Source organism: Saimiri boliviensis, chromosome 10 (assembly GCF_048565385.1).
Source record: "Saimiri boliviensis isolate mSaiBol1 chromosome 10, mSaiBol1.pri, whole genome shotgun sequence".
NCBI classification, from domain to species: domain Eukaryota; kingdom Metazoa; phylum Chordata; class Mammalia; order Primates; family Cebidae; genus Saimiri; species Saimiri boliviensis.
In genome coordinates, this window is record NC_133458.1 from 53,272,168 (window position 1) to 53,294,793 (window position 22,626).

Genomic DNA, 22,626 nt, shown 5'->3' on the forward strand with positions numbered 1-22,626 from the left:
ACACACACACACACACACACACACATACACACACACACACACACACACACACACTCTTAGAAAGAGGTAGAAAGTTATAGGGAAAGTATTGGGAAACAAAATCAGTTAGGAAAAGTAGACCCAATTATCAGGTTTATAATACCAAGATGACTAGTTTCCATTACTGCAAATCTTTGATTAACAGAAGGTTCAACACTGTACTGCTAATCTGACGTTTGTGGATAGGGTGCATCAGATAGATGTAACTAGTTACAAGAATCTTACTTTAAGAACGCGCTATGTGCCGGGCCAGGCCAGGCATGGTAGCTCACACCTGTAATCCCAACACCTTGGGAGGCTGAGGCCGGTGGATCATCTGAGGTCAGGAGTTTGAGACCATCCTGGCCAGCATGGTGAAACCCCTTCTCTACTAAAAATACAAAAATTAGCTGGGCGTGGTGGTGCATGCCTGTAATCACAGCTACTTAGGAGGCTGAGGCAGGAGAATTGCTTGAACCTGGGAGGCGGAGGTTGCAGTGAGCCAAGATCACACCACTGCACTCCAGCCTGGGCGACAAAGTGAGACTCCATCTCAAAAAGAAACAAAAAGAACCTGCACTATGACTGTGATGATAAGAATCAGAAAATACTTTTCAAAGTTAGCATTATTGGGACTTTACTGGTTCTAAGGGTTTGAAGGGCAGAAATGAGCCAAAGATGCATCTGGCAGAAGCAACAAGGGCAAATAAAGGTTTTCATTTTTTACTTGCTCATGTTTGAAGGTAGACTAGAAGGAACAATGTAAATGGGAGAACTTCAAGATAAAACAGAGGCCATTTTGCTATCCCTTCACCTTTTTGCAGAGAATAAATGAGATTATCTGCAGAAAGGATAAATATGAGTTTAAAGAGAGGTTTGAAATTTTGAAATGGCCTTGTGGGTGAATAACTCAATGACCCATAGACTTGCCAATTAGTGTCCAAAACTAATGGAAGTCACATGACATGAGTACTGGGAAGATCGTGCAGGCTGTGGACAGTTCTTGCTTCCTCAGGCAGACCTATGCAGACAGGAAGCCAGAGTAGGAAAAGCCAGAGTGAAAAGCTGGTGCTTGTTTTTGGATTGGCCTGGGAGGAGTATGAGGTCAGAGTGAGAATGACATTGAGAGTTGAGCCAAGAAGAGAATGTAGAATAGCAATATACTTTTAAGTCCCTGACCTATGATATTTGTGCAGATAGAAGAAATAAATGAACAAATTAGAAAAGAGAAAGAGGAAGCTGAGGCTCGTATGCGACAAGCATCTAAGAACACCGAGAAATCAACTGGTGGAGGTGGAAATGGAAGTAAAAATTGGTCAGAAGATGATCTGCAATTACTAATTAAAGCTGTGAATCTGTTCCCTGCTGGAACAAATTCAAGGTACTGGTTTTTAATGAAACTCTTCTACTCACACTGGAGCCTAGAGATAATGTAGACGAGACTCCAAATAGCAGTTGTTATCACAGAAACTTGCAGAGATAAATTCTGTGCCACACTGGAAAAGTGTGAAAAGCAAGGTGCTTTTTGAAGCTATCAGTCTTACCCATTACACCAATACACATGTATGTATACATATGACAGAATGCTTGTTTCTCAGGAAATTGAAGATCATGAGACAAGTCTTGACTGTTACGGTGGCTTACTCTGTCATGGCTTGTGCTAGGGACTAGGTTTTCTGTAGTTTTTCTTTTACAGTCTTGGCTCTTTGTTACTGCTTACCTCAAGCTAGAGCTTGAGTTTAACTCAAAGCTATAGAGATCCAGCTAATTCTATAGATGAAACTGAGGCTGATTTCAGAATGCTGGATCTCCTATTCTTTTTTTTTTTTTTTTTTTTTTTTGAGACGGAGTTTCGCTCTTGTTACCCAGGCTGGAGTGCAATGGCGCGATCTCGGCTCACCACAACCTCCGCCTCCTGGGTTCAGGCAATTCTCCTGCCTCAGCCTCCTGAGTAGCTGGGATTACAGGTACGCGCCACCATGCCCAGCTAATTTTTTGTATTTTTAGTAGAGACGGGGTTTCACCATGTTGACCAGGATGGTCTCGATCTCTCGACCTCGTGATCCACCCGCCTCGGCCTCCCAAAGTGCTGGGATTACAGGCGTGAGCCACCGCGCCCGGCTGGATCTCCTATTCTTAAATGTGTTAAATTGGCAGTGTACACAAATAAGTGGTTTCATGTTGATTCGTACACAGAATCCGCAAGATGTATGGACTTAAAACCAAGATTATATAGTTGATTTAAACTTATGAAAAGCAAAAACCATAGTCCAGGCAGCAGTAATTTATAGGAGCAGCGTAACTAGTCCACGAATTTGGGCTCATTCTGTACATATTATAACTAACCCTTCTGCAGTAAAAATCTAATGGTGTTTGTTTTCTGTTTTTCGTTAATACTATTAAATTATAATATTGATTGCTCATCCTATCAGATGGGAAGTTATTGCTAATTACATGAACATACATTCTTCCTCTGGAGTCAAAAGAACTGCCAAAGATGTTATTTGCAAAGCAAAGAGTCTCCAAAAACTTGGTGAGTTTTGAGATGTCCATTTGTTATTTTAAACAACTATTTTTAAACTAAGGCAATTTAGTAAAAGATTAAATGAGATGATCTGTTAAGTATTAAAATATTTTCATTTCTCAGACCCGCATCAAAAAGATGACATAAATAAAAAGGCATTTGATAAGTTTAAAAAAGAACATGGAGTGGTGCCTCAAGCAGACAACGCAATGCCATCAGAACGATTTGAAGGTAAATTTTGCTTTTCTATATGTAGAAAATGCTAGCCATGTATCTGTGCTGCTTGTATATACAAGACTTAGGGTCTGTGTTCAGAAAGACAGGGAAATAAAATTTTTAGCAGACTGGAAGCTGTAAGCAAACATTTCTAGGGCAAAGATTTAATTCAGCTAACCATTAAAAATGGAGAATTGCAGTTCTTCCATTTCAGATGCCATCAGAGAAGGGCTGTGTTTGTTTTGCTTACCAGGTTTTACAAATCAGTTAGAGGATGTTATTGGGACAGAGGAATAGTGTTTTATCAAGGATAATTTCTGATTTTGAAAAATGCACTGTATAATTATATAAGAAAATGTCCTTCTGGCCGGGCGCGGTGGCTCAAGCCTGTAATCCCAGCACTTTGGGAGGCCGAGGCGGGTGGATCACGAGGTCAAGAGATCGAGACCATCCTGGTCAACATGGTGAAACCCCGTCTCTACTAAAAATACAAAAAACATTAGCTGGGCGTGGTGGTGCGTGCCTGCTACTCAGGAGGCTGAGGCAGGAGAATTGCTTGAACCCAGGAGGCGGAGGTTGCGGTGAGCCGAGATCGCGCCATTGCACTCCAGCCTGGGTAACAAGAGCAAAACTCCGTCTCAAAAAAAAAAAAAGAATATGTCCTTCTGTTTAAGGAAAAGCAGAAGTGTTCAGGAATAAAGAAGCATTATGTCTGTAACTTATGGTTCAGAGCTAAGTACATCTGTACATATAAATAATAAGCAAATATGAAAATGTTCCCATTTGGGGAATATAAGCAGAGTATACAAGGATTCTTTCTACTCCACTGAAATTATTTCAAAATAAAAAGTTAAAAATTGTTAGGGTTCAAAATCAGCCTGGGAAACATATTGAGATGCTCCAAAACAAACAAACAAAAAAACCTGTTAGGATTTGATGTTACCTTAGGTGTTCTGATTACTGTAGACCGGTGCTTTTCATATTACAAATCATGACCCAGTGATGGGTTATGAAGTCAATTTAGTAGGTCTTGAATAGAAAATAACGGTGAGCATCACACTTACTGTATAGGAGGGTATACTTGTGAAACTTTTGTTCCTGTGTGTCCTGGTGTTGGGATGTGATAAAAAGTTTTTTTTCTTGCTGTGACAAAAGTTTGAAAGCAGTTTGTGTGAAAAAAGTTCTTTCACTTCATACATTTGTGAGCCACCAGTCCTTTCTTAATCAGAGAGAGATAGCTTTTGGTACCAATAGACTTGACTATACATGATATATTTCATCTAACAGTCCCAGTTTTACCTGTATTCTTAATCTGGTTTATTATACAAAAATTTCAGCTTATAGATAGGAGACTTACAGTGTTATATAGAGGAGGAAAATCATTGTTTGCAAAAATCAGGGCTGACTTGTTTGGCTGAATTAGGCATTATTTTAATTCTTTTAATAAAGTTAAGTAACAAGTGAGGTTTCAGAACACTTTGAGGACACTTCTAAAGGGGTTTATTTTCCTGCTCCTTTGTCTCCACAGACTACAACAGGTATTAGCACACTATTCTCAGCTCTTTCTTAGGGGACTTGTTTGCATGTTGGAGGGAAACAGGCCTCTCATAGTTGTCCAGTCTTTCTGTGAGGAGAGGGAACCCTGGGAAGGCAAGAGTGATTGGCAGTAGTGCTATGTGGGTATGACTCCTTTACCTACCTCTTTAATGTAAATGGGAAGGCTCCTTCCTGTTTAGTTGTACCATTGATAAGCTGATAAGCTGGCACCATTTTTTGAATAGTGATTTCTCACAGGTATTTTGCAACATTAGCTTCATTTATTTTGGTATTGTGAAGTAACTGGAGAACGGCAGGAAATACTGCCATGTCACTTCCATCTTTTTTCCAAGAGAGGAAATAAAATCTGTGGGATTTAGGGCTTTAAACCAATACAAGGAAATTCAACAAATGACTTCCTAGAATTTAAAAGCCACCTTCAAAAAAACTTACGTACCTTCAAATGTTACATAAATTCTCTGGCTTGTTTTGAATAGGTGGGTATTTTTTTCTTTTATTAGTAAAAATATGTTGGTTTCTAGGCTTAATTTTGTACCATATCTCACGGGATATACTGGTAGGATTAGGTCTGTGTTTTCTCACGGCATGGTCTGAAGTAACTAGATTTCTGGAATTCCATTAACTGAACCACATCAGCTTTTTACCACTTAATATTCTCATTTTACCTACTGAAGTGAACTGTGTAATCCTTAACATCCTTAAGAAATTGTTTCTGACACATATCTTGGGTGTTTTCTGAAATACAAGACTTTAGTTGAAGAACCACAATAGCAGTTATTCGAAGTGTTTAGCATTGGCTCCCAAGATTTTAACAGATGTGGTGAACGGTACAATCTCAGCTTGCCTCTTAATTTTGGTAGGTTTCCTTCAGTGTGAAACAACAGTGGTTTCCAGGGTTTCTATCCAGCAAAAGTTTAACTGTGAGGAAGCTCTTTTACCTATCCTGTAAGGAAGTAGATTTATTGGAACTCTTTTTTTTTTTTTGAGACAGAGTTTCGCTCTTGTTACCCAGGCTGGAGTGCAATGGCACGATCTCGGCTAACCGCAACCTCCGCCTCCTGGGTTTAGGCAATTCTCCTGCCTCAGCCTCCTGAGTAGCTGGGATTACAGGCACACGCCACCATGCCCAGCGAATTTTTAGTATTTTTAGTAGAGACGGGGTTTCACCATGTTGACCAGGATGGTCTCGATCTCTTGACCTCGTGATCCACCCGCCTCGGCCTCCCAAAGTGCTGGGATTACAGGCTTGAGCCACCGCGCCCGGCCTGATTTATTGGAACTCTTAAATGAGTTTTGGTTGGTTTTGAGCCCAAGAATTCAACAGCAGTAAAAATTTAAATATGGGTTTCTTTCCAGTCTGGTGAGTGTATTACATTGATTGTCTCTTATAAAACAGTACAAGGCAGACCTTTACTGTTGTGTTTTTTAAAAGCCCTTGAGATGTTTTATTTTCTGGGATGTGAACTATCTGTTTTTTCTCTTATTAACACGCAGAGGGCTATATGTGTCTCTCATCTCTAGAAGTTTATTTCCAAAATGACACATCCCAGATTGAAATGGGCACTTAGCAGACACGTGTGGACCGCAAGATTTGTCTGGGCACATGTTCTCAAGACAGTTTTTTAACCAATTTTTAACCAATCAAGTTAACAGTTTTCAAACAAAAATTTTTCTTATACAGGTCCATATACGGACTTTATACCTTGGACAACAGAAGAACAGAAGCTTTTGGAACAAGCTTTGAAAACATACCCAGTAAATACACCTGAAAGATGGGAAAAAATAGCAGAAGCTGTGCCTGGCAGGACAAAGAAGGACTGCATGAAACGATACAAGGTTGCAGATTTAGAGTTTATAGATTGTTTTATTTTCAGTTGTAACTTGTGTTATATAGTATCATTTATTTTGGTATTGTGAAATGAGGAGAGAAGAGCAGGAAAATACTGCCATGTCACTTCCATCTTTTTTTCCAAGAGAGGAAAGAAAATCTGTGGTATTTAGGGTTGTATAGTCTAGGTTACATAATTTAGGTCACATTGTATGTCTATTAAGTGGTTAACATATTGCTTATTTCAATACCAGTAGTTATGGGGCCAATATTATTAGGAAGAAATGAGCAGCCTTAGAAACTTTCTAGCCCTGGCAGATAGCGAATCTTAAATTCTTTACATATGTATATCAAACACTAGATTAAAATGTCTGTTTTTAAAATCTGACTTCTTAAATCACACCTTTCTCCCTTCCTAGGAACTTGTTGAGATGGTAAAAGCAAAGAAAGCTGCTCAAGAACAAGTGCTGAATGCAAGTAGAGCCAAGAAATGACTTAATGACAATCTTTGTTATGTGTGCATTTTTATAATAAAACTGAAAATACTGTAAACATTTTCATTCTTAAAATTATACCTATGGTAATAATTAAAAGTGTGCTCCTTACAACATAATTTCTCAGAGGACAAGGACTGACCGCTGATGCAAAACAACCTTCAGAGGGTAGTCTTTTTATCCTTTGAAAGTATGATACAGTATTTCATTTAAATTTCCAAATGTATATACATGTTTATTTTTATTTTTTTCTAGGTCTTAGTTTTTTGTGTGTGAGATGGAGTCTCACTCTTTTGCCCAGGCTGGAGTACAGTGGCACAATTTTCTCTCAGTGCAACCCCTGCCTGCAGGTTCAAGCGATTCTCCTGCCTCAGCCTCCCAAGTAGGTGGGACTACAGGTGCGCGACACCACGCTCAGGTAATTTTTTTATATTTTTACTAGAGATGAGGCTTCATTATGCTGGCCAGGCTGGTCTCGAACTTCTGACCATGCAATCTCCCGCCTCAGCCTTGCCAAGTGCTAGGATTACAGACATGAGCCACCATGCCCGGCTCAAAAAATTTTGATTAGGAGCATTTTAATTCCGAAGCCAACACATGTTACTGCAAATCTGATTAAAATCTGGTAGTTGCTCAATGGGACCTGAGGATTAAAAAGAAGACAGTTAAAAGAATTCAAAGTACTTGACCAACTTTTTGTATAGAAGAAGAGAAGGCAGGCTTACCAACAGCAGCAATAGCTGGACTCTTATTATAAATATATTTGGTACATACTTCTCGAATTGTCTCAGCATTCACAGCCTGAAATATGGAAGACATTGTCATTCAGCTTTCTGTAGTAAAGACAAAGTCTATACCTGGAACTTTTTAAAACTAAAGTAAGATAAAAGATACATATTCTCAGTTTTTTGTAACCCCAATAGTAACTAAGGACTACTTACATCAATTCTTGCTTCAAGCTCAGGGATGGGAATCCTTCTATTATAGCATAACATTTGCCTACCAATATCTTCACAAATTGGAGTTGAACCTGTTTAAAGAGAAGGAAAAATTAAGTGTTGGAATGTAGATCAACCATACGAAAATGGAACCTGTGGCTGGGCGCAGTGGCTCATGCCTATAATCCCAGGGGAGCTGGATAATCTGTGGTCAGGAGTTTAAGACTAATCTGGCCAACATGGTAAAATCCTATTGGTACTAAAAATACAAAAAATTAACCAGGTGTGGTGGTGAGTGCTTGTAGTCCCAGCTACTCTGACAGCTGAGGCAGGAGAATCGCCTGAACCCAGGAGGCGGTGGTTGCAGTGAGCCAAATTTGCACCACTGCACTCCAACCTGGGCAACAAAAGCAAAACTCGGTCTCAAAAAGAAAAAGGAACCTATGTCTTTATTTTTACCATCAAGCTGCAACAACATGTTCGTTTTCAGAAGATTTCTGGCTCGTGCAACCTCACTTTCGGTGACACTTGTACAGAGTCGCATCCTAAAAATCATTTGGAAAAAACAGTATTATCAAGTAGTTGGAAAATGTTGTATTTCATTAGTTAATGATCTAAGATGGCATATGCTACACATGACACAGAGGTGATTATGATTTAATCCCAGTGCTAAGCAAAAGCTAAAATGATTCTTGATTTTCCATAGTATTGTTAATTTCTCAATAATGATATGTAAACATGTCTACATATTAGCAGACAAAGGTTTAATACAAATAGGCTCACATTTTCAGAAATGCTTTAAGCATCTTGAGACTTCATGAATCCCCATCTGTTGGTGTCTGATATGTTATGGATTAAGTCAGTGGATCATTCATTGGTCTCTCAAAACAATGAGTTGAGTCTAACTTAACTTAGACTTAGTAATTAAATCCTAGTTGACTAGATTTAGAAAGATTTAAGCCAGTTAAGAATAGTGGGGGAAAGGAACCAGAGCTAAAAGTTTTCCCAGAAACTGTGAGCTTTTCTGACCATCTACTGAGTCAATATACTTTTCTTTTAGCAATGGCAACTTCAGATTTACTTTCCCTTCCAAGCCAGACTACTTTCAGAGATATTTTCCCAACAACTTCTTGTTGGCTTTTAAACTTTTAGGGTCACTTTTCTGAATATCTGAAACATTAAAACTTTCTAAAGTATAAATTAGCCTCAAATCTTGAGACTTAGGAAAAAAATGTCTGCAATCTTTAAAAACACGGTAAGTGTTTACCTAGTTCTCTTAATTAAAAGGTAAAACATAAAACTACCACAAATCACCATATAGAAAAAAATCAGTCTAAAACAAATTAAAAGCAAAATTTACTTAAAGATATTTTCTCACCATTCTTTCTGAACAACATGTAGCATATCTGCAATGGTGGCTGGTTCACAAACCATATACAGTCCCCATAATCCTGTATCTGTGTAGGAAGTATTGAAAGACTGAAAGCTATGGCAAAGGTTGCCATGACAAGTGAGCTGGGCCAGCTTGCTGGATAAATTCTATAAGGAAAAAAAATTCCAAGATAATTTTAAGTACACATAACCAATATACCAGGAAAAAAAAAGTGTGCGGAAAATAGTTAATATCCTTAGAGGCTAAATTTCCCAGTTTTATTCAACTTCTCAGTAGTAAAGTTCAGCCAACTAAGAACTGTGCTTATCTCACACACTGCACCCCCTGGAGAAATGCATGATATAAAAGCAATGAATCCTTATAATTAATGTAATAGCTGTACCTGTAGCTGTAACCCTAACTAGGTTGGTATTTTCAACCCAATTTGTAGGGCTCTTGGCTACAGATAAAGATTCAAAATTATATTACATATGAAGCTTAAGATATTTAGAGGAAACGTATTTTGGGGAAATCTATGAGTAAAAACTATACAATGTTTTGAAATACTTCCAACTTAAAAAGAAGTTGCAAAAACAACACAAAGAATTCCCTTTATGCAAATTGCCTGTTATTTTACCATGTTTGCTTTATTTATATAAGTTTTTTCACCTGTTTCAGACTTTAGATGTGATGCTTTTTTTTTTTTTTTTTTGAGACGGAGTTTTGCTCTCGTTGCCCAGGCTGGAGTGCAATGGCGCGATCTCGGCTCACCACAACCTCCGCCTCCTGGGTTCAGGCAATTCTCCTGCCTCAGCCTCCTGAGTAGCTGGGATTACAGGCACGCGCCACTATGCCCAGCTAATTTTTAGTATTTTTAGTAGAGACGGGGTTTCACCATGTTGACCAGGATGGTCTCGATCTCTTGACCTCGTGATCCACCCGCCTCGGCCTCCCAAAGTGCTAGGATCACAAGCTTGAGCCACCGCGCCCAGCCGATGCTTCTTATAAATACTTTATATGTACTAATACTTTAGTATATACTTGTGAAAAACAAGGAAATTAATTTTTTTACATCACCTCAGTATAGTTCCTCAGTATCTGTGGGAAATTGGTTTCCAGATCCCTATGGATACCAAAATCCATAGATGCTAGAGCCCTCATGTAACATGGTGTATGTGGTATTTGCATATAAGCAACCTACGAATACCCTCCTATATACTTTAAATTATCTCTGGATAAATACTAAATCCATGTAAATGCTATGTAGTTAATATATTATATTGTTTAGGAAATGACTCAAAAAAAGAGTCTATACATGTCCAGTACAGACCCAACCATCCATTTCTCCCCCTAAACATTCCACCTACGATTGGCTGAATCCATGGATATGGAACCCACAGCTAGAGAGGGCCTAGTACTATTAAAATTAGGAGGTTAACATTGATATAGTACTTTTAGCTAATTCTTCTGTCCTTATTCAAATTTTGCCAATTATGCCACTAATAAACTTGGCAAAGAAACAAAATGTTTTATTCTGGCCCACATGCAATCCAGGATCAGTTTAGATTTTTAAGTCAGAATTCACAGTACAAGGCTCTATTTTGCCACTTTAAAAAAGGATTCTTAAAAGAATTTACATTTAGGAAAACATGATCATCTTCCATCTGTTATGGAAAATTTCTTTTAAAATCACTTACCATTCCTCCTCCAAAAGAGCGATCCCAGTTGCCAATCAGCGTGTTTGCAACCATGAGACATATTGTATCTGGATGTGCCCAACCAACAGCTTCAACAGCTATTGCAAAGTATGCCAAAGGCATCTTGTCATCCCTCACACGAATCTAGTTAAGATAAAACAGGGGGACCTCTAATTAAGATTACCATTATATGACATGCTTATTAACAAGAAAAAAATCACCAGTTCCATTAACTGCAAAGTTAAAATGCTCACCAGGACTCTATTTTGATTTTTTTTTTTTTTTTTGAGACGGAGTTTCGCTCTTGTTACCCAGGCTGGAGTGCAATGGCGCGATCTCGGCTCACCGCAACCTCCGCCTCCTGGGTTCAGGCAATTCTCCTGCCTCAGCCTCCTGAGTAGCTGGGATTACAGGCACGCGCCACCATGCCCAGCTAATTTTTGTATTTTTAGTAGAGACGGGGTTTCATTGTGTTGACCAGGATGGTCTCGATCTCTTGACCTCGTGATCCACCCGCCTCGGCCTCCCAAAGTGCTGGGATTACAGGCTTGAGCCACCGCGCCCGGCCTAATTTTTGTATTTTTAGTAGAGACAGGGTTTCACCATGTTGGTGAGGCTGGTCCCAAACTCCTAACCGGAATTGATACACCCACTTCAGCCTCCCCAAGTGCTGGGGTTACAGGCGTGAGCCACCGTGCCTAGCTTCAATCTAAATTTTTCTACTGAAATTTCATATTGACATTACAGGTTTATTTTTGTACTGCCAATGATACAGTTCTAGGCAAATGCCAATATCAGGGCATTTCCCAGATACTACTTTGAGCATCATCCTTAACATGGCAAATTAAGCCCCTAATGAGGCTTAAAGCTAGCTGATAACTAGCGGATTCCCTGCAAGTTCTGGCTCTAACAGTTACTAGCCCCCAAAAGATACTGTGGGCAAAACTGAGCCAAGAGTAAAACTGAAGTGAACGTCAGAAAATAAGGAGTTTAATTAAAAGATTACTTTCAGATCTTAAAATACATAAATGGTCATAGTGCCAAAGAAAAAGCACAAAAAGACCAAATTATAAACTCCTCTTAAAACCTTGCTTCCTTTCAGACTAGAATGAAGAAATTAAAAGCAAAACAAACTTGCTTCCTTAGGAAAGGAAAATAGGTAGTGAAGGAATAGGAAGAGGGAAGGAATGTAAGCAAATGAGTACATCCTCTTCCCCTTTTCTGTGTTTTAGTGTAAGCCCTTTACTTATTCCATTCTATTCCTACTGGAAAGAAGCACATTTTGTATACTCATGTGTAAATACAACACAAGGAATCCCACAGGCTAAATACTAGCTGGGAGGCTTGCCCTACCTCACTTCCTGTGAATTTGCAGGGAGGCAGAGCTGGTATTTCTCCTTTGTCTGTGCATAAAGAGTCACCAAAATGCAACTTTGCTAAGTCAAGCAATTCATCATGGGAAACACCTAAATTGAAAGAAAATATTTTCACATGTTATCTAGCTGCAATATAGTTTACAATATGGTATAATGTGATGTACATTACACATGAACTATCTGCACTTACTAAAAGCCATTATTTAAGAGTAAGCTCACAAAGCACACCTATTTCCTTGGTGTTAGAAAGCTTGGGATTGCATGCTTGCTTTCTCATTTTGTCGAGCAACTCAGTTTTCATCAATAGACCAATGGATTCACAGCTAAGAATAAGACAACTTGAAAACACCACTTTTGACAAAATCATATTCTATTAAATTATAAAGACTTCTAGGATGCAAACTAGCAAAAAATGCCAATTTTCAAAAAAAAAATTTAGTGGAAAATACAAATATGGGCTCTGTCTAATTAAAATAAAGCTGGAGCTGGGCATGGTGGCTCAAGGCTGAGGTGAGAGGATCACTTGAGTTCAGGAGTTCAAGACCAGCCTGGACAACACAGCAAGACTCTGTCTGAATAAATCAATAAATAAAAGCTGGATGCCATGGCTCACACCTGTGATCCAAGCGCTGTGCGAAGCCAAGGTGGGCAGGTCACTTGAAATCAGGAGTTCAAGACGAGCCTGGCCAATATGGTGAAACCCCATCTTACTAAAAATAGAAAAATTAGCTTGGCGTGGCAACAGGTGCCTGTAATCCCACCTTTTCAAGAGGGTGAGGCAGGAGAATTGCTTGAACCTAGGAGGAGGAGGTTACAGTGTGCTGAGATCACAGCACTGCGCTCCAGCCTGGGTGACAGAGCAAGACTCTGTCTTTAAAATAAATAAAATCAAATAAACAAAAGAAAGCTCGATACACACATTACACTTTATTCTCTGCACTCTGCTTTCAGAACTCAGAAACACAATAGTGTCACCTAATTTCTGAATACATCCATAGGTATCCAAATGCAAAAACTTAGGAACACTCCATATCCCTTACTATCTTGAACTTGGGACCCAAACAGATAATGTGAAAGATTCCTAAACACAAATATATAAATATTTTTTAAGGCATGTATAAGGGCTTTAAAATATATTATGGTAAGATTCTTTACCTTAAAATATAAAATTATAATTTTATAATAAATGAAGCTAGGATACAAAAAACTATTTGGCAAATAAAAGCCTGAAGATTAATCTAGAAGAGTTAAATGGTAACCAAGACAATAATTCAGAGGCCAGTAGAAACTTAAAACTGGCCTATTTCATTGAATTTAAGATGCAATCATATAATTTATAAGGCACTATGTCACTTACGTAGTATTTAAAATGAATACTAATAAATCTACAACAAGCCATTAAACTAATGACATCCCAACTTTAGCTATGTCAAAATGAAGCCATGAACCAAAGTAAAAGTCATTTTGTCTTGCACCAACAATGGCAGAGAGATCACAGAAAGTTTGGTTGTTGAGGACCCACATCACAAGTCTCTTGTCCCATTTCCAAGTTTCAAACGTTTAAGACCCAGTCAGCAAGAGCCATTTTAGAAACAATATTACTTAAAAGAATTTCAGAGTATACTTCCTATCACAATGAAGCTAACATGACTTTAAGTGCTACAATGAATGACATGTTCAATGTTTAATGTTTTCATCGTCTCCATTACCCCCAAGTAATTATGTCAGAAATCAATCCACAGTAACTAGAATTTTTAAATTATAATTTCTAAAATTAAATTTACAACATGAAAGAAAACTTTACTTTGCTCTAATATTAAAAAAGACAGAGAAATGAAAACTGGGCTGGGTGTAGTGGCTCATGCCTGTAATCCCCAAGTTTTGGGAGGCCAAGGTGGACGGATCACTTGAGCTCAGGAGTTCAAAACCAGCCTCAGCAACATGGTTAAGACTCCATCTCTATTTCTATAAATATATTTAAACAAAACAAAACAAAACTGGAAACCCATTAAAACATACTGTTGCCTAGATTCAGACTGCCAGGAAATTTGGCAATATGTGCTCTAATTTGTTTTTTCATTCACTGGCTTCAAACAGGACCTCAAGGAAACCTGCAGTCACCTGCATGTTTGAATTCCCATTCAACAGTCTCATGGCTCCCTATGTGCTTCCCTTTCCCAAAAATTAGATCTATTAAATGAATGAACAACATACCCATTCATGCTTAAACAAGGACAAAGTTGGCTCTCAAGAAATTTAAAATCTCAAGAAATTCTCGCCGGGCACGGTGGCTCAAGCCTGTAATCCCAGCACTTTGGGAGGCCGAGGCGGGTGGATCACGAGGTCGAGAGATCGAGACCATCCTGGTCAACATGGTGAAACCCCGTCTCTACTAAAAATACTAAAAATTAGCTGGGCATGGTGGCGCGTGCCTGTGATCCCAGCTACTCAGGAGGCTGAGACAGGAGAATTGCCTGAACCCAGGAGGCGGAGGTTGCGGTGAGCCGAGATCGCGCCATTGCACTCCAGCCTGGGTAACAAGAGCGAAACTCCGTCTCCAAAAAAAAAAAAAAAGAAAAAAAAAAGAAATTCTCAAAGTACAGAACACTTATCTTCCAGCTGTCTACCAGTTCACTCATTTGCCCTTTTCTTGGAAGTTCTACTATGTATGTACACTTAAGTATTGAACAGTTCATTAAATCTTTCTATAAATGAAACCTACTTTAAAAAAAATAGAGGGAAGGCAGCCCTGGCCAACGTAAACACTGGGAGCCTCATCTGCAATGTACTAGGGCTGGTGGACATGCTCCAGCAGCTAGTGCTGCACCAGCAGGAGGTCCTGCTCCTCCACTGCTGCTGCTCCAGCTGAAGAGAAGAAAGTAGGAGCAATGAGAATCTGAGGAGTCTAATAATGACATAGGCTTTGGTCTTTTTGACTAAACATTTTTTTTTTTTTTTTTTTTTTGAGACGGAGTTTCGCTCTTGTTACCCAGGCTGGAGTGCAATGGCACGATCTCGGCTCACCGCAACCTCCGCCTCCTGGGTTCAAGCAATTCTCCTGCCTCAGCCTCCTGAGTTGCTGGGATCACAGGCACGCGCCACCATGCCCAGCTAATTTTTTGTATTTTTAGTAGAGACGGGGTTTCACCATGTTGACCAGGATGGTCTCGATCTCTCGACCTCGTGATCCACCCGCCTCGGCCTCCCAAAGTGCTGGGATTACAGGCTTGAGCCACCGCACCCGGCTGACTAAACATTTTTATAATGTGTTTATAGTTTGGGAATGTGCTCTGCAGGAAAAAAAAAAAAAATAGAGGAAAAGTCTGGCTCCAGTGCTCCACAATCCCCATCACAGTATCAAATACAGTTATTTGCTATGTAAATGAAAATTCTTAGGATATCTCCCAATGGGATCAAACCGGCATTATCACTCCAGCAACTGTGTTTAAAATACGTGTAGAAATTTAAATTGACTAACCTCCAGCAGCAGCAAGAACTATTCTTGGCCCCTTATAATGTGTGGTTATATAATCCACTAAGTCCTTACGACTTATAGATCTGCAAATGAAGTAAAACAATTTTTAAAGGAAACAAATTTACATAATATACCTGAAATCAAATTGGACCGTAACAGTATTCTAAAATGCAGCTGGAAATAGGATATAGGCAACACATCAAAGAACTTCCACTTTTTTACATCAAGGAAAAAAGATTTGACACCATTACTTGTTTACCTATGTTCAGAAATACCTATGAACTCACACGATTGGGAGGTAGGTGGGACTAAAAGATAGCTAACTACAATTTCACTCAGATTACTGGGGGAAAATGACTTTTTGAAACATACTTTTTCAAAGTCTGTAAATGTTAATTTTCAAAATTCATAAATTCCCTTACCCACCAAGAAATTCTGAAAGTTATACCTACTTGATATTTTCAGTTGGCCCCAAAATTGTCCGTCCAAGTGCAGTATTCTGATAAGCTGTGGCATGAAGGTAATCAAAAACAACTTCTTGTAAATTGGTTTCAACTTCTTGCATCTCTCTAAGGATTACTCCACGCTCACGTTCAATCTCTGCTTCTCCCAGGGTGCTGTTTTGTATGATATCAGCAAGAATTTCTACAGCTAATTGAAAATAAAACATAAGAAGAAACACCAGCAATCTTAACTTTCACTATTAACGTCTATTAAACCAACATCGGAAATCATGACACTGACGCCATCACTCAATACTAAATGATTAGCCTAGGAGAAAACTATTATACTTAAAAGTACAAAATTTAAATTTCATATATCCCTATAGTACAAAAGATTTTTCCTTGGGAAAAAATTATAAATTTGCTATCACTCTGTAACGACTCTACCTACTACAAAAATGCTATGAAAATATGCCTATTATAGATTGTTCTGTGTGAAAATTACAAATATATATTAGTCTGAAAATGTCCAGCTACATATATACACAGGATTCTCATCACCCAAGTATTTACTGTGAAAGTTTCCACAGCAATGAGTGCTATGTTAAGAAGCAAAGAACTGGCCAGGCACAGTGGCTCACACCTATAATCCCAGCACTCGGGGAGGCCAAGATGGGCTTGAGCCCAGGAGCTGGAGACCAACGTGGGCAACATGCCAAAATCATGTCTCCACAAAAATTAGCTGGGTATGGCGGCATGTGCCTGTAGTCCCTGTTACTCGGGAGGCTGAGATAGGAGACGGCTTGAGCTTGGGAGGCAAAGGTTGCAGTGAGCTGAGATTTCGCCACTGCACTCCTGTCTGGGCAACAGAGAGAGAAAAGAATCCTTATAATCGAAAATATGCCGCAAAATCAATGACTTAATTGTGTGTTCTCAAACCTTAATTCGCAAAAAGCCAAAAGTGAAGTGGAAGATGTCATATTAAGCCATTAAGCAATTTTATCAGAAAAAGTGCATACCTCTCCAAAAAGAAATGTAATTCATTACTGAAGAATTAGTGCATGGTTGCAATCGTAATCTAAATGTCATTAATACAATTAATCTTATAAAATAAACTTAAAATCTTAAGTTTCTTTTTTTCCTGTCTCCATAATGAGACAAGGTCGCATCATGCAGCACAGGCCAGACTCAAATTCCTGGACTCAAGCAGTCCTCCCACCTCAGCTTCCTACAAGTAGCCAGGACTAAAGACATGCACCACTGTGTCTGGTTTAGGTTTCATTTTTTTACTCTACTGTAACCTTTTGTTCCTTGTTTTAATTAAGTTTACTTTTTTTTTTTTTTTTAGACGGGGTTTCACCATGTTGGTCAGGCTGGTCTTAAACTCCCGACCTCAGGTGATCTGCCCACCTTGGCCTCGAAAGTGCTTGGATTACAGGCATAAGCCACCACGCCCAGCCTAATTAAGTTCAATTTAAAGGGCACTGTCTCAGAACTGATTACATACAAATACTAAAAATATGACAAAACAGACTATTATGGTAAGCTGTGGCTGAGATCATGACCAAAAAGAAAAAATTATCTGTAAAACCAAGTAAAACTTATCTACCCAAGTGAGAGAACCAGTATCCAGTAAGACAGGTGAGGAAGAGCCCACAGACAAAAGGACAAAAATTCCTGTGTGAAAATCCTCCTTTATGTGGGACTGGTGGTCTACACTGGTAGTTTCCAAAGGAGGGGAGGGGAACTCCTATTTCCCAGTCTTTGTTTTAATCTGAATCTTTTAAAAAAATTTATATTTAATATAGGTTAGTATAGTAGCACACGTATTTAACTTAAAAGTATACATACATTAAGGATATATGATCAACTTTCTTACCAGTAATAAGTGATTATAAAAACTTGGAGACCATTAGTCTGAACATCTATTACCTCATATACCAAGCTTCAACCAGCTGAAGGTATAAAAACCCCAAGTAAATCCCCAAAGTTGGAGCTGCTTCAGAGAGCACTTTCCTTTTGTATTCTTCAAGGAGATCCCCCTCTGCTTTTCCACACCCACTAGAAGAGGCTCTGTCTTTCCCAGCCAGATGCCAGGAGAAAAGGGGGAAGAGTCTTTTTAACATCACCCTTCCTTTTTGTTTCCCATTTTTGTCTTCCCTGTTGTTCTCTGTGTATATAAAGGAATGAACTGGGCTGGAATGAACAACTCTTAGAGAGGCCTGGCTTAGCCCTATGTTCTTGGTCCCTAATTAGTCCTGGGACAAAAACTGTTTCTATTGGCTTTGTTATTCAAACCAACACACCCTCCATGGTTGCTGTCATTTTTGTTTCAATGCAAGAGTTAGGACATCATATTAAATATTTTAGTTATTTACAGGTGATAGGTTTCTTATTTTGTTGTTTTGACAAAGTAAAGGAATCTAGTGAGAAGACATGCACCAGAGTCCACAGTAAGTCACCTGATAGCTATGCAATCCTGGGCAAGTCAGTCTGGGCTTTCATTTCCACAACTGCAAGGTGGAAATACCTATGCAGACCAAATGGATAATATATATACAGTACTTGTATAAAGTGCCATTTAAACATTACTAACGAAAGCCTATTAGGAACCCAAAAATTGCAAAGTAATAACAACTACCGAGGGACCTTAAAGGTTAATAATTTCACCAGTGGCTGTGTGCAGTGGCTCATGCCTATAATCCCTGCACTTCAGGGAGACTGAGTTGGGTGGGTCACTTGAGGTCAGGAGTTTAAGACCAGCCTGGCCAACATGGTAAAATCCCATTTTTACTAAAAGTACAAAAATTAGCCATGGTGGCAGAAGCCTGTAATCCCAGCTACTCAGGAGGCTGAGGCAGGAGAATCACTTGAATCCAGAAGGCAGAGGTTGCAGTGAGCTGAGATCATACCACTGCACTCCAGCCTGGGTGACAGAGTGAGACTCTCTAAAAAAAAAAAAAAAATTTTACCAATTAGCTCTAAAACTGCTAAACTTTGTTAATTTTTCCACTGGGAAAATGTTTTATGTAATAACTTTAAGGCAGTCAAAACAGTCTACAAACATGGTAACTAAAATAAACTGCTATCCTGTCAAAGTAACTATTTTATTTCCACCAAATAATCTCTATTTTATTGCTACATGTTCATAAAATCATCCATAATATTACTATTTGTCATATTTAGAAAAAAAAATAGGCCAGGCACAGTGGCTCATGCCTGTAATTCCAGCACTTTGGGTGGCCGAGGCAGGCGGATCACAAGGTCAGGAGTTTGAGACCAGCCTGGCCAATATGGTGAAACCCCGTCTCTAGTAAAAATACAAAAAATTAGCCAGGCGTGATGACAAGTGCCTGTAGTCCCAGCTGCCCAGGAGGCTTGGGAGGCTGAGTCAGGAGAATTGCTTGAACCAAGGAGGCAGAGGTTGCAGTGAGCCAAGATACACTCCACTGCATTCCAGCCTGGGAGACAGAGCAGTGAAACTCTGTCTCCCCCACCACGCGCGCACACACACAAAAAAGATTGCTGTACCCTCACCCAGAGTTCAGTTTCATATTTTCACATTTCTGGGGCTTACTCTTTTACAAGAGACATAATAAAAATAGTACTAAATTCTGATTCTCATAAAAATTATATTTTCTGCTGTATAAATAATAACAATACCTCTTGGCAAGTCCTTAGAGAATGCTTTGGCATAGTAAACGGTCTGCTCTCTGGAGGTATAGGCATTGAGATGAGCACCCATGTTTTCAATCTCAAGTTCCAGATCTAACTGGGATCTCTTTTTGGTGCCCTTGAAATAAAAGAGGAAAAACAAATTATGACACCTCCCTTTATCCTTCCTATTCCAAACACTTCAAATCATGAATATGGAGGACATAAGTTAGTTTCATGCAGGGTCAAATTTGGTCTCTAAAGTACATGAGGCAGGGTACCATGGCTCACGCCTGTAACCCTGACACTTTGGGAAGCTGAGGCAGGCAGACTGAACCCAGGAGTTTGAGACCAACCTTGCCAACATGGCAAAACCCGGTTTCTACCAATAAATAAAAAAATAAATACATAAATAATAAATCTGGGTGTGGTGGCACACACCTACAATCCCAGCTATTCCAGAAGCTAATGTGGGAGGATGGCTTGGGCCTAGGAGGTGGAGGTTGCAATAAGCAGAGATTGTGTCACCGCACTCCGGCCTAGGCAACACAGCCAGATCCTATCTCAAAAAAACTTTTTCGTAATAAAGTACATCAGGCTTCAGAAATAGTATACATTCAGATGACCCCTGCATCCCAAGAGAACGTTTCCATTTCAGCTTTCCAAAGCAATTATCAGTACTTATTTTAGATACTGTCCTGGAAAAATAAACATAAAACATGTTATGCTACTGAAAGAGCTCTGCTTGCCTCTAAAGAATGAAACTTTGTGCTTAATCTCTTAAAGAGTATGTTTTTGTAAAGTCTTACAACTTGCCTTGAAAGCCATATGCTCCAGAAAGTGAGCTGTTCCATTATTCTTCTCATTTTCATATCTACTTCCAGCATCAATCCAGAGTCCAACCTTAAGGCAATCAAATAGTAAATAAAAATATTTTATTTCAGGTTGCTGGGAACCTTCTCCTTCCTTTTTCTGACAAATGTTTTCTGGTCTTAATACTAAGATTTTCTTGACCTGAGTGAACTGATAGCTCATTCCTGTGAACTATGAGATTGAAAATTTTTGATCAGGCTACTGCTGGGTGCTACAAATATCTACCTGCCACCTTCACTAAGGATTCTTTGCCCAACTCATTAATCCAACCAATTAATAACTAATATAAAGAACATCAGAGACTGTGAGAAATCTTCAGTTGAAATCTTGGCTCTGTCATGTATTAGCTGAGGGACCTGAATAAAACCATTTAACGTCTCGCAATTCCTTAACTATAAACACGTGTGAGCACGCCCACTAGAAAGAATTGCTTTAAAAAGCAAATAAGACATACGTAAAAACACCTGGCAGAGCAGCCCTGCAAATATACCTCTTCCATTATTATCAATACTACTACTAATAATCAGTAATCTACAAGAACAAGAAGCAAACAGTGCAACAGGATACATATGCACCCTATAACTAAGTATCACTGGAAGAAAACGTTCAAGACTCAGGGAAACCTGTCAAGGCAAAATCACTGCCACCCTTTTTCAACCACCAGCCAACGAAAAAGCTAAAGATTAAAATCAACAATTTGCTCCGCTCAACAAAGGGTCACTTAGAGAAGGTTGCCTGAGTCACTTACTGTGCATGTTGAGAGCCCAGAGTCTTCAGAGGCCACTCTAAGTCCGCTTTCTAAACTTGTTACTCTTGTTTCAGGAACATTCAGAACAACTTGTGTAGCAGCTTGTGTACTTCTCAATCTATTCTCTCCAAAATATGATGACTGCTTGGGGGTAGGAAGTGGAAGAGACACAGCAAAACACATTACTAATCTGATATGAAATGCTGACTTTAAACCAAATCTATCTTCAATGGGCTCTTTCCACAAAAGAATCTTTCTTCCTGAATTTTGGTTCCACTGGGATTTACCCCCCTGCCTGGCCTAGAAACTTCTGTCACCAGCCACTGTCCTAAAGCCAGCAACGTGATTATAAACATGCCCTTCCCTCAGGGAAGATGAGCAGTTATTAGCATTACACAGAGAAACTGACTTTATTTCACTACCTATCCTAGATATGTTTTACATTCATTATGGAGAAAACAACCGGAGGGGAAAAAAGAAAAGGAGGGAAAAGATGTAAAACTACCTACACACAGGATAGAACTAACCCTCGGGTTCTCATTGTTCAAGAAAAGCAACAAGTTTTGGAAATAATAGAAAAAGCGAGGATAGGAAGATACGCTGATGTTCAAAATGCACTCCAGCTGACTGGCTCGTCGGCCAGGAACTATTCACCTTTCAGCAGTTTTTCTTTGCTTTTATACATGTTAAGTCTCACGTCCCTTAGCTGAAAGGCAGAGGCTTTCTCATGAGAAAAACGCTAATTATTACATACAAAATTTTACTTCGGCGATGTCCAGGTTCGCGGGAAGCCTGGCTGAGGTCGAAGCTCAGTCCCAGGCAAAAACAGAACTCTGGAGCGGTAACCATTTTACTTATTAGTTTTCCCCAATTTGCAAGCACTATGTTTTTAGCGGTCAACCATGCACTCCTCAGTAGCTCGCGGGAGGACCCAAAAACCAGGGTCATTCCACACGTCAGTGGCAGGTTTCCTGGCGGGTGGCCAAAGCCAGCCACCCCCAGCCAGTTCAGCGGCCCCAGGCCGCCTGGCGCCCGGCCGGCCCGGGTCGAGAAGGCCCTGGCCGACCTGCTGTTCCGGTATGTGGCGCCGACTCTTAGGTGCGATGCGCCGGGTTCGGCGAGAGAGACCAGGCCCGGCCCGACCGGGTCTGGCCCCGAGCAGCGCCCAGACAAGTAGATGTAAGCTCACCCGTCCTGCAGCGCCTCGAATCAGCAGCCTCTCGCCGAAACCCCACAACCGCCGCCGCGCCGCGGGTAGCAGGACGGCTCGAGCCGCTGCCGCCGCCATCTCTCCTAAAAGGAAGTTGGAGGATAGAGGATGTGCTTCCGGGGTCACGATCTGAGGTCCCAGAGCAGGGAGGCGGGCTCCACCTTGTGGCCATGATAGGAATGACACACCTCGAAGCGGTCGTG

The 22,626-nt window shown here is 39.8% G+C and overlaps 2 protein-coding genes across 6 annotated transcripts in view; one reads left to right on the forward strand and one right to left on the reverse strand.

Annotated features, from left to right (window-relative positions):
- Positions 1–6,695, forward strand: part of DNAJC2 (DnaJ heat shock protein family (Hsp40) member C2) — a 35,915-nt gene extending 29,220 nt beyond the window's left edge. For 2 of the 4 annotated variants that reach the window (XM_039472574.2, XM_039472576.2), the window contains exons 13-17: positions 1,215–1,399; positions 2,451–2,551; positions 2,666–2,773; positions 5,997–6,151; positions 6,563–6,695. In XM_039472574.2, the coding sequence (XP_039328508.1) occupies positions 1,215–1,399; positions 2,451–2,551; positions 2,666–2,773; positions 5,997–6,151; positions 6,563–6,637 (624 nt within the window). In that variant the 3' untranslated portion in view covers positions 6,638–6,695. Of the gene's footprint in view, positions 1–1,214; positions 1,400–2,450; positions 2,552–2,665; positions 2,774–5,996 lie in introns of all 4 variants that reach the window. The other 2 variants (XM_039472573.2, XM_039472575.2) reach the window with 1 other exon arrangement.
- A 361-nt stretch (positions 6,696–7,056) lies between these two features.
- PMPCB (peptidase, mitochondrial processing subunit beta) lies at positions 7,057–22,531 on the reverse strand. 2 transcript variants are annotated; one of them, XM_039472579.2, is made up of 13 exons: positions 22,403–22,531; positions 21,214–21,354; positions 20,409–20,495; positions 19,602–19,731; positions 15,948–16,146; positions 15,499–15,578; positions 11,998–12,110; positions 10,645–10,788; positions 8,954–9,114; positions 8,035–8,120; positions 7,579–7,667; positions 7,363–7,438; positions 7,057–7,280 (listed from the first exon to the last, which is right to left on the reverse strand). In XM_039472579.2, the coding sequence occupies exons 1-13, from the start codon at positions 22,499–22,501 to the stop codon at positions 7,216–7,218; spliced, it is 1,470 nt and encodes a 489-aa protein (XP_039328513.1). In that variant the 5' UTR covers positions 22,502–22,531; the 3' UTR covers positions 7,057–7,215. The 2 variants fall into 2 exon arrangements, with proteins under 2 accessions (XP_039328513.1, XP_039328512.1); XM_039472578.2 differs by having other exon boundaries at positions 21,214–21,357.
- Positions 22,532–22,626: the final 95 nt, after the last annotated feature.

Excerpts from the sequence above, each read along its gene's own strand:
- PMPCB (XM_039472578.2), bottom strand. The coding sequence starts at position 22,501 with ATGGCGGCGGCAGCGGCTCGAGCCGTCCTGCTACCCGCGGCGCGGCGG. Across the intron at positions 19,732-20,408 it reads TGGAGCATATGGCTTTCAAG|GGCACCAAAAAGAGATCCCA; the intron begins GCAAGTTGTAAG and ends TTTTATTTCAAG. Across the intron at positions 16,147-19,601 it reads CTCTAAGGACTTGCCAAGAG|CTGTAGAAATTCTTGCTGAT; the intron begins GTATTGTTATTA and ends ATTTTCAATTAG.